Source organism: Salvelinus namaycush, chromosome 6, assembly GCF_016432855.1.
Source record: "Salvelinus namaycush isolate Seneca chromosome 6, SaNama_1.0, whole genome shotgun sequence".
Lineage (NCBI taxonomy): Eukaryota > Metazoa > Chordata > Actinopteri > Salmoniformes > Salmonidae > Salvelinus > Salvelinus namaycush.
This window is the reverse complement of record NC_052312.1, coordinates 34,319,565-34,335,423: the sequence shown is the minus strand read 5'-3', so window position 1 is coordinate 34,335,423 and position 15,859 is coordinate 34,319,565. Positions and strand designations below refer to the sequence as shown.

At 44.7% G+C, this 15,859-nt stretch overlaps 1 protein-coding gene across 1 annotated transcript in view; it reads left to right on the top strand.

Annotated features, from left to right (window-relative positions):
* The window catches only part of LOC120049904 (pleckstrin homology domain-containing family A member 5-like), a 136,824-nt gene that overhangs the window by 102,895 nt on the left and 18,070 nt on the right, over positions 1-15,859 (top strand). Inside the window, exons 8-11 of the mRNA XM_038996398.1 lie at positions 116-188; positions 1,914-2,014; positions 3,415-3,530; positions 4,868-5,935. Of these exons, the coding sequence (XP_038852326.1) occupies positions 116-188; positions 1,914-2,014; positions 3,415-3,530; positions 4,868-5,935 (1,358 nt within the window). The remainder of the gene's footprint in view (positions 1-115; positions 189-1,913; positions 2,015-3,414; positions 3,531-4,867; positions 5,936-15,859) is intronic.

The following is a 15,859-nucleotide window of genomic DNA, read 5'->3' as shown; positions in this document are numbered from 1 at the left end:
CAATTATTGTCGAAAGGCTCGCCTAGCTTATCAGAGGGCAAGGAACAGCTTCTACCAAATGTTTTGCTCTGTCTCAGTATCTGACTGATGTCTCCTGTCTTCTGTTCCCCTGTAGGACAGCACGGGGATGAAGCTATGGAAGAAGAGGTGGTTTGTGCTGTCTGACATGTGCCTGTTTTACTACAGAGGTGAGACACACACACACACACTCAAAGCGCAACACACGGTCAAAGTTTGAGTATAGGTCATCCACCAGGTGCATCATAGCTAGCAGTAAAACGCAAACGTATTTGCTCCGGACGTAGACATACCACAATTCTCCCAGGTTTCAGAGATTTTAATTTCCATAAATTGTTCAATTAAACAGTCCCGGAGTGCAATCAGCCAGCTCTTTCATGACATGCCCAGAGGGGAATTTCCTGTTTATTGGTAAACCAAGAGACGAGAGAAGAGTTCTTAAAAGAGTGTTGACGTGCTATGCTTTCTGATAACAACATCTAGCTCTCTCTCGCGCTCTTATCTTCTTCACTCACTTCATTTTAACTTAAGTGCTGTCTGTCGATGAGTTTTCAGAGGTAAGGTTTTGACTAGGAATTGTGTCTATCTGAAGGCAAGAATGAGAGGTTGTTGGGGGAATATGAATGGCCATGTCTGATTGACTGATGGCTCTGCTCTGGTCAGGATCTCTGTCGCAACAGAATGATCAAATAGAATCATATCATCACATAGCTTAAAGGTTAAGGTCACCTTGCTTCTTCTTTGTAGAATCTAGTGAAAACCCCATTTTAAATCAAAACAAATGTTCACATCTGCCGAACACAACAGGTATAGTAGACTAAACAGCGCAATGCTTACTTACGAGCCCATTCCAAACAGTGCAGTTAAAGTGTTTGCTAAATAAAAAAGGAAATAGTAACACAATAGAAATGTAACGAGGCTATATAGAAGGAGTACCGGGACCGAGTCAATGTGCAGGGGTACGAGGTAGGTCATTGAGCTAATACAGTATGTACATATGGGTAGAGGTACTGCTTTCAGAAGGAGGAGGTGCTGTGTTCTCATTTCATCTTCTTGATCTCTCTCCCTCTCCTCTCCCCCTCGCCTCTCGGTTAATAATGCAGCAGCAGCAGCAGTAGAGAGAGCGGGGATGGAGTGCTGCAGGGAATTCTGCTGTACTTGCCAGTTTAAAGTAAACCCTGAAGCTGAGTTTGGGCTCTGTTGGTTTTGCTGCAGTCGTGCTGCACTCTACAGATGGTGTGTTACAACACAGTGTAGGCATTATACAACCCAGCTGTACGGAACGCTCTGAGCAGCCGACGGATTGATTCCGTCATTGTTTACTTGTCTGTCTTTGATGCGGTAGTAACACTGTTGTATGCTATCACACTCAAGTTAGTGTGTTTGTTTACCAAGTTGCGCTGTTAGGATTAAATTTGACTGTGAAATTATAGATGTTTGGCAAAGTGGCCCGAGGAGAAACGGTTTTGTTGTTCTATCTGGTTTGGGTACCCTACTGTGTAACATGCTGGAAGCCCGGGATTTGGGGGGGTCTTAGTGAAGAAAGAAAGTGAATATCTTGCCATGCTCAACCCTCCCTGCCATGCTCTGATAAACTCCAGCTTAAATGGTCCTTTCTGAGACGGGTAACACACCCAGACCGAAGATAAAGGTGCCTACGTAGTTCTGACACATTTTGTGTCCGATACATCCTGTGTCCTGTTAGCTGCTTACCTAGCCATCACACCCTGACCAAAGATAAAGGTGCCTACGAAGTTCTGACGCATTCTGTTTCCGGTACATCCTGTGTCCACTGTCCTGTTAGAATGCTGATAGTTCCCCTCCTCTGATCTCTCCCGACTTTCATCTACCAGATGGACCATAATGCACTATTCTTCTCGTCCTCTGTCCTGTAGATGAGAAGGAGGAGGGCATCCTGGGTAGTATCCTGCTGCCCAGCTTCCACATCTCCATGCTGTCTGTCGACGACCACATCAGCAGGAAATACGCCTTCAAGGTCAGTACTGTACACACACACAGACAAAGCCCCATAAAGGATGACGCGCTTCTGCGCGTGGACCTCCTAGGTGGTTGCAATGCGGAGCCTGAAAAATAACTTCTGAAAAATGGTTACGGCGGTACTTGTTTCCGAAAATCCTGTTACTGAAGGTAAATCTATAATCCGTAACTCCCTTGTCCGTCGGTCCGGATTGTATAATGTGTGGATATCTGTAAAGAAACTCACTTTATTTTGTGATAGACAGTGGTAGGCTACGCGGAAGCACGTCTTCCCGCTGTATACCACAGCAGAGTTATTGCTTTTGTACTGAGTTATTGTAGTGCTATGTATCAACAGCCATTGACAGACAATCCAGTAGGGGTAGGAAGCTATGGTGAGCTTCAATTGGTCACTCGCGTCGCGGATATCGTGGAGGATTTGAATAGAGTTCAGCTTTAGTCCCGCCCTGTTCAGCTCCCTCGCCCATGCTCGGCATTGCTCAACGGTCCCTCGCCCACTCCGCTTCTCTCTCTTTCCTTCCATTGAAAGTGAATGGCTTCTGATGTTTCACCGCACAAAGTGTAAACACACTGTAACACACACGCTTCTCTTCGCTTTTGGTCTTTCCTTTCAGAGAATCTCTGAAAATGCGTTTGTATACGGAGAGCTCTTTGTGCGTAGATCCATGATAAAAGTCAATAGATTTTCTAGTCTCAATATGCAAGAGGGTGATAGGAGCAAGATGGGCAGAGAGAAGATTTAAAAAAGTATGTACTGAAAGACAGACACTGCTATATCCACCTTTTTGAGCATGTTAGCCTCACATACCGTTCCACACAAGTCACCACTGTAAACACGTATTCACTCCTACACATTGACACCGTCTAACACACATAACACAGTAACAAGCCCATCCTTTCTCTACTCCCCCACATCCCTTACTATCTGTCCTCTCTTCTGCTGTGTATTAGGGTGTGTCACAAATGGCACCGTATTCCCTATATAGTACACTACCCCTGGTCTAAAGTAGTGCACTATAAAGGGAATAGGTTGCCAATTGGGACACTGACTTAGTGCCAGTCTCTGCCTCTGCAGCAGGAAACAAGAGTAACACTCAGCTTGGAGTGTCTCCCTCGCTCATATTTATGGTCCTAAGCCTGCTTAGCAGGTAATTAAAGTTAGCTACACAGCCTTGGAGCGGTAAGGATGCACACACACATTCACGCTCAAACACACAGGCGTGTGTGCAGAGACAGACCGACAGACCCATGCACGCACACACCTCTTCCAAAGAAGGTGATGTAACACTCCCTGCAGTCTTGCCAAGGTCACCCACTTACCTTCCTCACACTCCTCTGTCTTAGGAACTCTCCCTCTCTCCCTCCCTCGCTCTCTCTCTCTCTCTCTCTCCCTCCTAGGCGACCCACTCCAACATGAGGACATACTACTTCTGCACAGACACGGCCAAAGACATGGAGTCCTGGATGAAAGTGATGACGGACGCAGCCCTGGTCCACACAGAGCCAATCAGAAGGTGGGTAAACCCGGATAGAACTGCCCACAAACCCAAATCCTTCCTATAGCAGCCAGCCAGCCTTGATTGCCTGACCTATGGCAATGAAAGCTACCAGCTGAACCGTGCAATCTTTTGTTTTGTAAGCAAATGGACGGCCGTGAGAGACTGCGGTATTTCTTGCAGAAGCGAGAAATCGCATCAGTTTAGAAGACAATTACCAGATGTTGTGTTGAAGATGCATAGCTGGTAACAAGAAGCTAGAGCTTTAGGGCTATACAGCACAGCAATGGTATCCATCCTCACTGCCTCCAGTTAAACTTTCTTTTTTCTGTTGATGTGGCACATCAGAGGCAACTGCACTTCACACTCGATACAACAGAATACTTTTAGTGCTGTTGGTAATTGCAGTGTTTTAGCCATGAGCTGTTCGTGAAGGCTTTTCGACATGGGCATACAGTGCTTTATACTCTGGAGAGACTCGGATGGATAGTAACACCTACGCTTCACAGTCCTGTAAGTACAGCACACCAGCAGTCCTAGCTCCGTCATTGTGGCGTGATGTAGGCCGTGTGTGGAGGTTTGTTTGTATGTCTGCACACTTGCAAGTACTTCAGCACTGCTCTCATCTTAAAGGGATGCCGTGGGGCACAAACCCGCACTCAGGCCACTGCGTGCTTTAATTACACAGAACTATTGTGTCTGTAAACTCCACAGCCAAAGTCTGGCAATAGAAATTGGACATACTGCCGTTACTGTACCTTTACCTCACTGAGAAATACTAGGAAAGCCCCAGGTAGAAATACATAAAAGTACTTGACCATTAGATTAGCAGTCCCAAGTGGCTGTCACTGTGACTTGTCCCTGAGTGCAGTAGGCGGTAACAGACTGTGGCTAGCCTAGAATTGAGCTATTTCCCTCTGGAGTACCAGACCTGTTAATGGCCTTTCTGTAACAGACTGAAAGGTTGCAGCAGTGGATGGCTGCTCAGTCAAAGTAGCCACGTCTCACTGTGCCCTCGGAGTGCTGTGGGCGGACAGTGATGTTTTCAAAACCTCTCACTTCTCTTCCTCTTCTCCTCTCTGGTCCCCCGAGGCAGGCAGGCAGTCAGGCAGGTTGGAGGAGAGGTAGCAGTAGAGCCCAGCGCCTGACACCCACACAGCAAGAGGCCATTGTTGGAATGTGAAAATGTTTTTTCTGTGAACCTGCCTGGTAATGGCTTATTGGTGTATATTTATTGTAATCTTTATCATTCATCTGTCTTTTCTTTCTCTTACCGTTTCCAATCCCCCTCTCGTTCTCTCCCTCCTTTTCTCTCATCCATCGCTCTCTCTCCCTCCTCTCTCTCTCTGTCCCAGACTGGATAAGTTGAAGGTGGACCGCTGCTGTCCCCAGGAGGTGAACAACATCCTGAACCACAACCGGGTCTTGACCAGACCAGAAATCCAGAACAACGAGAGGAACCGTGAGCCGCGCCAGCCCTCCCTCACCTGCAGCATGGACCGCACGGACGGGGACAGGAAACACAACACCCTCCAGAGAGAGAGGGAACGCTACACGCTGCAGAAAGACGGAGAGAGATACTCCCTTCAGAAAGACGGGGTGAGCTACACGCTGCAGAGAGACGGAGAGAGGTACCTGTTGCAGAAAGACGGAGAGAGGTACGCCCTGCAAAAAGACGGGGGGCGGTATTCCTTGCAGAAAGATGGAGGCGAACGATATGCTGTGCAGAAAGATGTTCAAATGGAGAAATACGCACCTCAGAAAGATGGGGAGAAGTACTTGGTACAGAAAGATGTAGAGAGATATGCAATGCAAAAAGGAGAGAGATACACCCTCCAAAAAGATGGACAGACATACAACCACCAGAAAGGGGTAGAGAGACAAACGTCTATGACTGAGAAAGATCGGTCAGATCGTTATGGGACCCTTGATGAAAGACAGAAGTATAAAACCCTACGGGAAGGAAGTAAGTGTGGTACCCTGAGGGATGGAGATAAGTATGGGACGCTCGATAAGTATGGTACCCTTAGGGAAGTGGATAAGTATGGAACCCTCCGTGAAGGGAACAAGTATGGATTCCAGAGGGATGGCAGTGCTGAGAGGCCTCTGACTAAAATCAACAGCATCAAGCTCCAACCAGCCCAGGCAGCAGCCATCGCAGCAGCAGTTACAGCCTCCCGCCAGTTACAGGTCTCCCAGCACATGGCCCCACCACAGGTCAACGGCTCTGGGGAGCGGGCTGGTGACCACAGCCCAGGGGAGGTGGTAGGCACCCTGGGGAGAGGAGCAGGAAAGGCCCAGGAGCCGCCTCAGAACCAGCAGGCCCAGGAGCCAGAGAAGAGTCTGACCAGAACCAACTCCATGAGGCAGCTGGAGAACTGGGTTAGGACCCAGAGGACACAAGAGGATGACGATACCAGGAGGTAAGGGTGTGTGTGTGTGTGTCTTTCTGTCTGCATGCGTGCGTCTGTGTTTTGGGGTGGTGCGTGTGTGGGTTGGTTGCGTTTCTGTGTGTGTGTCTGTATGTCTGTCTTTATTGGTCTGCACGTACCCATGCCCCTCTGAAATCTGTTACTGTTCTCTCAGATAATAAAAACCACCACCTGTGTGTCTGCAGTGCACTCTGTCAGTGAGTCAGCCAGCCATCTAGACGTTAGGTTGTCTAAGAGCACCGGGCGGCCAGAGACAGAGAAATAAAAAAACAACCACATCCTCTTTGCCCGTGGCTATATCTCCCAGACCTCTTTATCTTCACCATATCCCTCTCTCTCTCTCCTTCCTTCCTCATTCTCTCTCCCTCCCTCCCTGTCTCTTTCACTGTCTCTGCTCAGTGCTCTATAGCATCCCTGGCCTGTGCTTGCCGGCGAGAGCTAAAAGCTTTTCATGTCACCGTTGTATGTCGCTGTCAGGGATCATACACTCATTTTGCTAGGCTTGTTTGAGAACAGGAGCGAGGGAATGTTTTCTCCCTGTCTCTTCACTCTCCTCCTCCCATTCCATTAGATTAATTAGTTATGGACCTGTGTCCCTGTTACAAGTAGAGCACAGCTCAATGATCCTACTGCATCATCATCAGTCCTCTATAACAGCCCAGGGAATAGGAGGGAAACTTCCTGATGGCATGTTTTTATCTGCGTCTCAAATGGCACCCTATGTAGTGCTCTCCTTTTGACCAGGGCCAAAAGGGCTTTGGTCAAAAGTAGTGCTCTACATAAAGTGCCATTTGAGATGTGTAAATACCGATTTCCTCTCTGGCGCCTCTGTGTTATCCCAACAATCAGGTGTTTTCACATTTCCAATTCCCTTTGACGGAGATAGTGTGTACATAGCCATAGCAGCGCAAAGCAAACGCTCAGGTCCCAAGCTTCTATTTGAACTGTGGGCAGCAGGGTGAGATATTAGAACTGTTGTACTGTGGAATATAGGTCAATGAAATCCATATGATTCCACCTAGTACTGGACTTTATTATTATGTATTTGAAGATGGCTGTCCAGTAAAGGTATTGGCTATAGCTCACTAGGCTCTGCGGAAGACCGTATGTGCCTGTGTTTGTAGAACATAAGCTATGGATGCATACTTTATTCCCCTGTGCCTGTATGACATTGGCTATTGGCTTGTGTTTGAGGTTCTATCCTCTATACCACTGAGCTCACTGTCCCTCCTCTCTGGCTGTGAATTTACTGTACTAAGCCCATATTAGGAGCCCAGACATTCAGCCTGCAGCCTCTACTATAGCCTAGTCTCAGAGCCAGCGAGAATACAGATTAGAGCCAGCGCCCTACTTTCCCTTTTCCCTCTCTACCATCCATTAAACTGCATTTGTTTACGGCAATTAAGCCTCTGAAAAGAGGAAGGACTCAGAGGAACTGATGCTAAACAGCACAAACAATGGACTGGTTCAATTGAGCCCCGTGTTCTTTTAATGTCCCCTGTCCCTTTTAGCTTACTGTTATAATGCCAAATGGACTCTTACCATGCAGTTGTAGTAGGCCTATATACTATCAGACACTCTGTCTCATCCTCAAGGGGATATGCTCTTATTTATCGTATACAAGCTAGTTTCTGGACACGATTTTTTAGACTTCATAAAGGCCGTTGGTGTCTTTGTGTCTGATACTTAGCCTTGTTAATAAGCTCAGAGTCACTCCACTGGCATGTATAGTGACTTGTTAGCTAGAAAGTACTGTACCTTCGGCGAATCAGTGACTCATATTAACACTAGTAGCCAATCACTTCTTACTGTAATGAGGTCATGACCTATCCATGCCCCTCCTTTCCTGATAAAGACCTGAGTGTGTCTGTGATATGGTAATGACCCAGCCATTAATTGTGTCTCCCAGGTATATAAAGGAAAGGTAAAGCAAACGCGGGGACTTATTAGCATAATGCTTTAATTAGATAAACACACAGGTAATAAGCAGCGGCAGGTAGCCTAGCGGTTAAGAGCATTGAGCCAGTAACCGAAAGGTCGCTGGTTCGTTTCCCTGAGCGGACTAGGTGAAAAATCAGCCGATGTGCCCTTGAGCAGAGCACTTAACCCTAATTGCTCCTGTAAGTCACTTTGGATAAGAGTGTCTGCTAAATGACTAAAATGTAAATGTAGATAATTTAATATTCTCAACCGGTGGGTAGAGCATGTTTTGCAAAACCGACCTAAATGTAGCATGCCGGTCCAAAAATCGACAAATGTTAAGAATCTCCGTTTCCCAAATTTTTTTATACTTTGTTTTTATTGTAGGAACACAAAGAAAGTACAAATAAAGTAAAAGAACAACAAAAAAGATCTGGCAGTTACAGTGATGATACCTTCATCATCATATCAGTTACATTGACATCTTTGAATTAGACCTTTTCCAAGTATGAAACCCGTTTTTCCCAGTATTCTTTACCTCCTGTTGAGTTCTTAAAGCAAAGGTAATACGCTCCATGTGGTGTATTTCTTCTACAATGTCTATCCATTGTGTCACTGTGGGAGGGTCTTTTTGTAGCCATTTCCTAGTGATAGCCTTTTTACTGGCTGCCAGTAGGACCTTCAAGAGGTACTTTTCTCTATTGTGTAAGTTATCAGGTATTTCACCCAAGTACAAAGAAATGAATGTTTGTTCTATGTCAAATTCCATAATTTTTCCAAAGTTAGATCTTATTTCTCCCCAGTAAGTTTAGTTTGCGGGGCAAGTCCAAAAGATATGAGAGTGGTCTGCCCTCAATAGGCTGCATTCTCTCCAACAAGGGTGTAGTGAGCCAGTCTGTTTTGATTTCAGCTTAGGTGTTATGAAGAAACGTATAACATTCTTCCAACAGAATTCTCTCCATGATCTTGAGTTGGTGGAGCTTTGTTGAGTCTCTAATATGTTCAACCATGTTTCATCAGTTATTTCAATGTTTATGTTCTTCCTCCCATTTCTTTTTAATATAGTTTGTAGAATGTTTCTTTGAGGTTTGAATACCCAAGTAGAGATTTGAAATCGTTTTTTTGTTACTCCCCAAGTTGTATGCGTTAGTGAATACTTGGATTAATTTTGGAGGTGCTCGAGGGTCACGTTTCCCAATTTTTTTTTATGCTCATATTACATTTTCTGCCTTCCGAAAATACCTAATCACAATGCAGATAGCCCGGTTAGCCAATGTGCGGGAGCACTGGTTGGTCGGCCCAATTGAGGTAGTATGTACATGAATGTATCTTTATTAGTTGAGTGACAACCTATGTCATTTCCTAGTTTATTTATTCGCTGTTGAAAATTGTGTAAAAGTTAACCGGAAACACAACTCTCATCTGGCTGTACCTGCGTAACGGGGCTTACAGTATATTTTTTATATTCACTATCGGCACTAGTTTTAAACGAACAGTGTATATGTTCATTTTTAGAGATACAGGATAAATCACTTTTGTGAGGCTCACTTCATGGCTGTACAGAGAGAAGAAGAGAAAATCACTCTAAGAACTGATGATAGTGAAATCCCAAATTGTGCTATATATTCATTGGCTATGTCACAGCTAATTTGTAAGCGATAAATATTGAAGCATTACTAGCTCAAACAAATCTGCTAAAATGACAAGTTAATTAGAGGGTGATGGTGATTTCAGAACCCCAAGTTGGGGGACAAAAAACATCGGCCCCTAATCTGATAGTGGTAGTGAAGTGGTAGATGCATAGTCTCCGTTATGGTTTAGCTCAGGGGCTTACATAGTACAAACGCACACACACACACACACACTATCTTGTGTAATTAATCTTGTGGGGACACACAATTCAGTTCCATTCCACTAACCCTAACCCGAAAACCTTAACCCTAAACCTAACCATAGCTCCTAACCTTAACCCTAAACTCCCTCGAAATAGCATTTGACCTTGTGGGGACTAACAAAATGTCCCCAGTTGGTCCAATTTTTTGTTTTTGCTATTCTTGTGGGAACTTTGAGTTAGTGTGTGGACGTGACACATGTCCACACACACACACACACACACACACACACACACACACACACACACACACACACACACACACACACACACACACACACACACACACACACACGTGTCAGCTCAGACAGATCCAGCTCAGAGAGGCCCAGCTCATGAGCTCCATCAGCAGCAGATTTTAATTTAGACTGGGAATGAATGCGTTTATGCAACAAATGTTAGTGCAGCAAACCATATCGAATCACATCGATTCATTCCCTGATCAAAACTAATGGATTCAAACTAAACGCATCACTTCTGTATCGTATCGGAGGACATGTATCTACCAGTGCAATCGGAAAGTATTCAGACCCCTTGACTTTTTCCACATTTTGTTACGTTACAGCCTTATTCTAAAATGGATTAAATAGTTTTTTATTTCCCTCCTCAATCTACACACAATACCCCATAATGTCAAAGCAAAAACTGTTTTTTTTGCAAATGTATTAAAAATTAAAAAGTGATGTTACATTTACATAAGTATTCAGACCGCTTACTCAGTACTTTGTTGAAGCACCTTTGGCAGCGATTACAGCATCGAGGCTTCTTGGGTATGACGCTACAAGCTTGGCACACCTGTATTTGGGAACGTTTCTGCAGAGCTATTTTCAGGCCTCACCAGAGATGTTCGATCGGGTTTATGTCCTGGCTCTGGCTGGGCCACTCAAGGACATTCAGAGACTTGTCCCGAAGCCACGCCTGTGTTGTCTTGGCTGCGTGCTTAGGGTTGTTGTCCTGTTGGAAGGTGAACATTCTCCCCAATCTGCCGCCGTTCATCTTTCCCTCTATCCTGACTTGTCTCCCAGTCCCTGCCGCTGAAAAACATTGCGACATTATGATGCTGCCACCACCATGCTTCACCGTAGGGATGGTGCCAGGTTTTCTCCCGACGTGACGCTTGGCATTCAAGCCAAAGAGTTCAGTCTTGGTTTCATCAGACCAGAGAATCTTGTTTCTGTTCCTAGGCCGTCATTGAATATAAGAATTTGTTCTTAACTGACTTGCCTAGTTAAATAAAGGTAAAATAGAAATTAAAAAAATACATTTTTTTTAATAGAGATTTTGTTTAACAAGTAAAATGTTTTTTTCTCAAAAGTAATGGTCAAAATTATTGACAACCCTAAAGATTCTTGGAAATATAATAGTCAAAAGTTTAGTAGTTGGTCCCATATTTCTAGCACTGATATTTTAGTGATCTTCTGAAATCTATCATGTTCAAACATATCCTTCATGTCAGTTGTCTTTTCTGAAAGATTGTCTCTCTCCTTGTCTAAGACAAGTGTTTCTGGGTTACTTGTGGGTTACTTGAACTAGCCACTAAGAGAACCTGTAATAAATCTGAATCTTGTATTCGGTGACATTCTGAGTCAGTTTACTCATTTGTACATTAGTTCAGGTATGAGGCCAATGCAGTTGATTATTGTCAGTAACATCACATCTAAACAGAACCTGAGTCTCCAACTCAAGGCCAGACAGTGTCATTTGAAGACTGTGACAGACCTTTCTTTCAGTCTGTAACACATCTTCACGCTGAAGAATTCCTTTGTGGATCTGAATTCATGGGAAAGTACTTCGGGTCTGTGGAGGCATTTGTGTACAGATCAAAGCTTTGAGCTAAAAGTGTGGATTTAACATCAATGAATCAGCTGATTCACCTGAAGAAACTGACTCTACGACAGGTGGATCTTTGAATACAGCGTTCTGCCGACATCATTTTTCACAACCTGACCAAACTGGAGGTTCTGAAACTTTCAAACTACAGGATTGACTCTTTGGAGGGTAGTTTAACTAAAGACTTTAAATCCTTGAAAACATATTTGCGTATCGAGAACATTTATCATGTTATCTACAGCTTTACTGAACCTCTCTCTTACCTAAAGTATTTGATACTAGACACATTACAGATTTTTTGCAGTTGTGACAATGCTTGGCTCATTGCATGGCCAAAGGGGTACAGGCCGGTTGAAGTGATCATGCTTAATCATGAAGTTATGTATAATTTAGAGGACTTGAAATGCTTGTCAGACAATGGACTAGACACACCTAACTTTGTCAAGTACACAGAAGCCAACTGCACAACAGAGGTGAGCTTTGTGCTCTTTGCTGCGACTGGCCTGGGAGTCCTGTTCTTCACGCTGGTGGTGTTGGTCCATAACCTGGCCAGTCCTTACCTCCTCCCCCTCTACCACATCACCCATGGCTGGCTGTCGGAGGCGATGCGATCAAACACCAAGGGGTGCTACCACTACGATGCATTTGTCTCCTTCCATCGGGAAGGATGCGCACTGGGTGGTGGAGGAGCTGCTACCCAACCTGGAGCAGAGGGTCCCCCTTTCCTGCACCTATGTCTGCACAGCAGGGACTTCCAGCTGGGGAAGGACATTGTGGAGAACATCAGACAGCCTCTACCGGAGCCGCCACACCCTCTGCCTGGTCAGTCGCCACTATCTGCACCGTAACTGGTGTTCCCTGGAGATGAAGCTGGCCACCTCCAGGCTGCAGTTGGAGCAAAGGGACATCTTCCTCCTGGTCTTCCTGGAGAAGACCCCCCCCCCCCTCACCAGCTGGCTGTCTCCCCACCACAGGCTGTCTCGCCTGGTCAAGACTAGGGCCTATCTGGACTGGCCCCAGGACCCCCATCAGCACCAGGAATTCTGGGACAGACTGTGGGCTAAACTGAAACCTCCGACTGAAGCCTGAGATCAGAGGGTTATGTAGGACCTTGTGTTAAGGCTGAGACAAATAATGTTGGCAGATTTGAGATATTGCATTTGCAGTTAAAAGTCCTCTGTACAAGGGCCTCCTGAGTGGCGTTGGGGTTTAAGGCACTGCATCGATCCCAGGCTGTGTCACAGCTGACCGTAACCCATGAGGCGGCGCACAATTGGCCCAGCGTCATCCGGGTTAGGGGAGGGTTTGACTGGACGGGATTTCCTTGTCCCATCGCGCCCTAGCGACTCCTTGTGGCGGGCCGGACACCTGCATGCTGACTGCGGTCGCCAGCTGGACGGTGTTTCCTCTGACACATTGGTGCGGCTGGCTTCCGGGTTAAGCGAGCAGTGTGTCAAGAAGCAGTGCAGCTTGGCAGGGTCGTGTTTCAGAGGATGCATGGCTCTCGACCTTCTCCTCTCCCGAGTCCGTAGGGGAGTTGCAGCGATGGGACAAGACTGTAACTACCAATTGGGCAGAAAAGGGGTTAAAAGTACAAATTCCTCTGTACAAAACGTCTACCGTTATTTGAGGTTTGTTTAGACAATTCTGATTAAGTCCCTTTTAATGCTCTGTCTGGAGTGTAATATTTCTGCTTCATCTGAATCCAATTTTTATCAGATCCTATTTCATTTTTTTCAACACCGTATCACTAACACATATCTTTGTTTGTATCTTTGTTGCTTAGAGGAACTGAAAAAGGCTGCATCAGTGGTTTTGTACTATTTTTGTTGTATATCAGGGTAAAACCAATGTGACCATCTGCTGTATAATGCTTTGAATGACAATACATGAATGACCATAGTTATTTTAATTTCAACATAGATCAGAGGTTTGTACATACATTCAGTTGCTAGTTTAATAAATAAAAAAAGTGTTGCTTGTATATTGTTTATTAGGTATGTCATTTAACAATTTGTTAACTTATGGGTGTGGAGAGGTGTCCCCCTTTCTGCCCAAATAAGTAATTTCTGCTCAATATTTGTGAGTAGGAGGGAACCTAATTTTATTGTACCATTTGATTATTGTTTATGCTCTTGATAAAGGCATCCAGCCGAAACGTTGGAAACTGGTTTTGTTTCTGTTTAAAGGTTAATTCTGCTGTTTTTATCTCAATATTATATAATTCATCATTTAAGTACCTTACTGTGATTGTTTTCAATTAAAATGGTCAAAAAGAGACAAAAAATTGCATTTTGGCAAATAGCAATTTCTCAAGCAAGAATTTCTCATGTTGCCAGGCAGGCAAAATTCCATCCCACCAAAACAGGCTGAAATTTCAGGTGATCTTTTCAAACAGCTCTTACTCTAAAAGGGCATTATCATAATTTTCACAAATTCACAGTATTATTCCAACCTCATTGTGTGTAAATATATATCAAACAGAGTTTTAAAGATATTCTAGAACGCCTCAATATTCCAGATTCTTATCTCTGGCACATGCAGCACAGAACTGTCCTCTCATCAGACCAGTTTTCAGCAGCTTGTCTAGACCAGCAATGCACTGACTATGGTAGGCCATAGAGTAGGCCTGACATGGCTGTTTAGCATCCATTTTTATGGTGTCTGATGGAGAGTATAGCCTTATCAGTAGAAGCCACAGAGAAGCATCATCCCTCAAGCTAAAGGTCAGGTCTTCCCCGGGAGTAACCTTGCCTAAGACCTGAAGAATTATGTTAGCTCCTTGAGGCTTGAGCTCTGTGGGCAAACACAAGTAAGAGACCCGGGTTCATACCCAGTTGGTCACAGAAGCATCTCTCTAGCCACAGGTTAAGCCCTCCCCAGTTCTTCCGAGCGATCGTCCAGGGTGAAAGTCATTATCAAGGTGACTATAGACTCCATGGAGAGTAGGGGACTACACACACATGACATTGTCACAGGGAAAGCTGTTAATGTAGGTGCTGCCTGGGTGGGTGGTTAGGGTTTCAGAAGGGGAGGGGGTGGCAGACGAATCTCAGGACTTCTGCTGTGTTTTCCGCAACACAATTTACCTCCATCATACTGTGCATTCCTATAGAGTCGCCCAGATACCTGTCAGTGAGTACAGTGTAATATCGACCTAGAGTGGAGTCTGTCGGCGAGCCAAGCATGCATCCTCCCAGTGTAATATGGTAATTATAAAGGCAGCAGGTTGGCATATATTGGGATGAATCTTGTTCTGGAGGCAGCTCTGCAGGGTGGTCACCAATGCTGGGGTAACGTGTTACGTAATCAGATTACCTTTATGAGTAACAGAGTAGAGTAACCCGTTACTTTTTCAAACTGGGTACTATATTAGTTATTTTGTCAAACAATGCGTGCATTACTTTCAGAATCATATCTCTACCGAGTATGTGTTTCCATGATCCGTTCTCGACTTGTTTCCTCATTTAGTTCTCGTGCGAGTGGAGAGAAGCTGTTTGGAGAAATGTCATGACAGCTGCTGTCTATAGAAATGTATAGAGGGTGCACCTCTGGTCTTTGCCAATGATAGCTTCTGTGATAAATAAGCCCATAGAGGGCTTTCCCGTCTAGTGGCAAGTGTGCCCTCTATACATCTCTATGGGTCCGTGTACAGTCTATAATGAGAACTGGCGGCTCGAGATAGATTTTGAATGGAAAGATAGGAAATCTGTACAGGTGTTTGGCTTACAGAATACTGTATATGGCTAATTAAGCAGCCCATATTATAGCGCAGCACTTGTAGACTAGCACAGGAAGCAGCGCCACAGATGAAAGGAGAAACTAGTGATCAAACCTGAGTTAGGAAGTAGCCTGACTTTGGTAGAGCGCGCATGGCTAGCCTTGCTCCCTCCGACAGTCAAACAGTGAGATTTTTTCATGAAGGTAAAGCAAATTAACATAAATAGTAATATAATGTGTTACTTTCCACACAAAGTAATATTGTAAAGTAACTTTTTACTTCAATGTATTGATTAATATGTACTTTTTCAAGTAACTAATCCCAACACTCTGGTGGTAACTAGTGGGAAATATATTACTTTTTCAAGTAACTATTCCCAACACTGGTGGTTACTAGCGGGCATAGCCACAGTCATAAAATCGGATTTTAAACCTAACCTTAACCACACTGCTAACTTTATGCCTAACCTTAAACTAAAACCTAAAAGCACATTTTAGTTTTCAAGCATTTTTTACTATATAGCCTATTTTGACTTTGCGGCTGGCCCATTTAA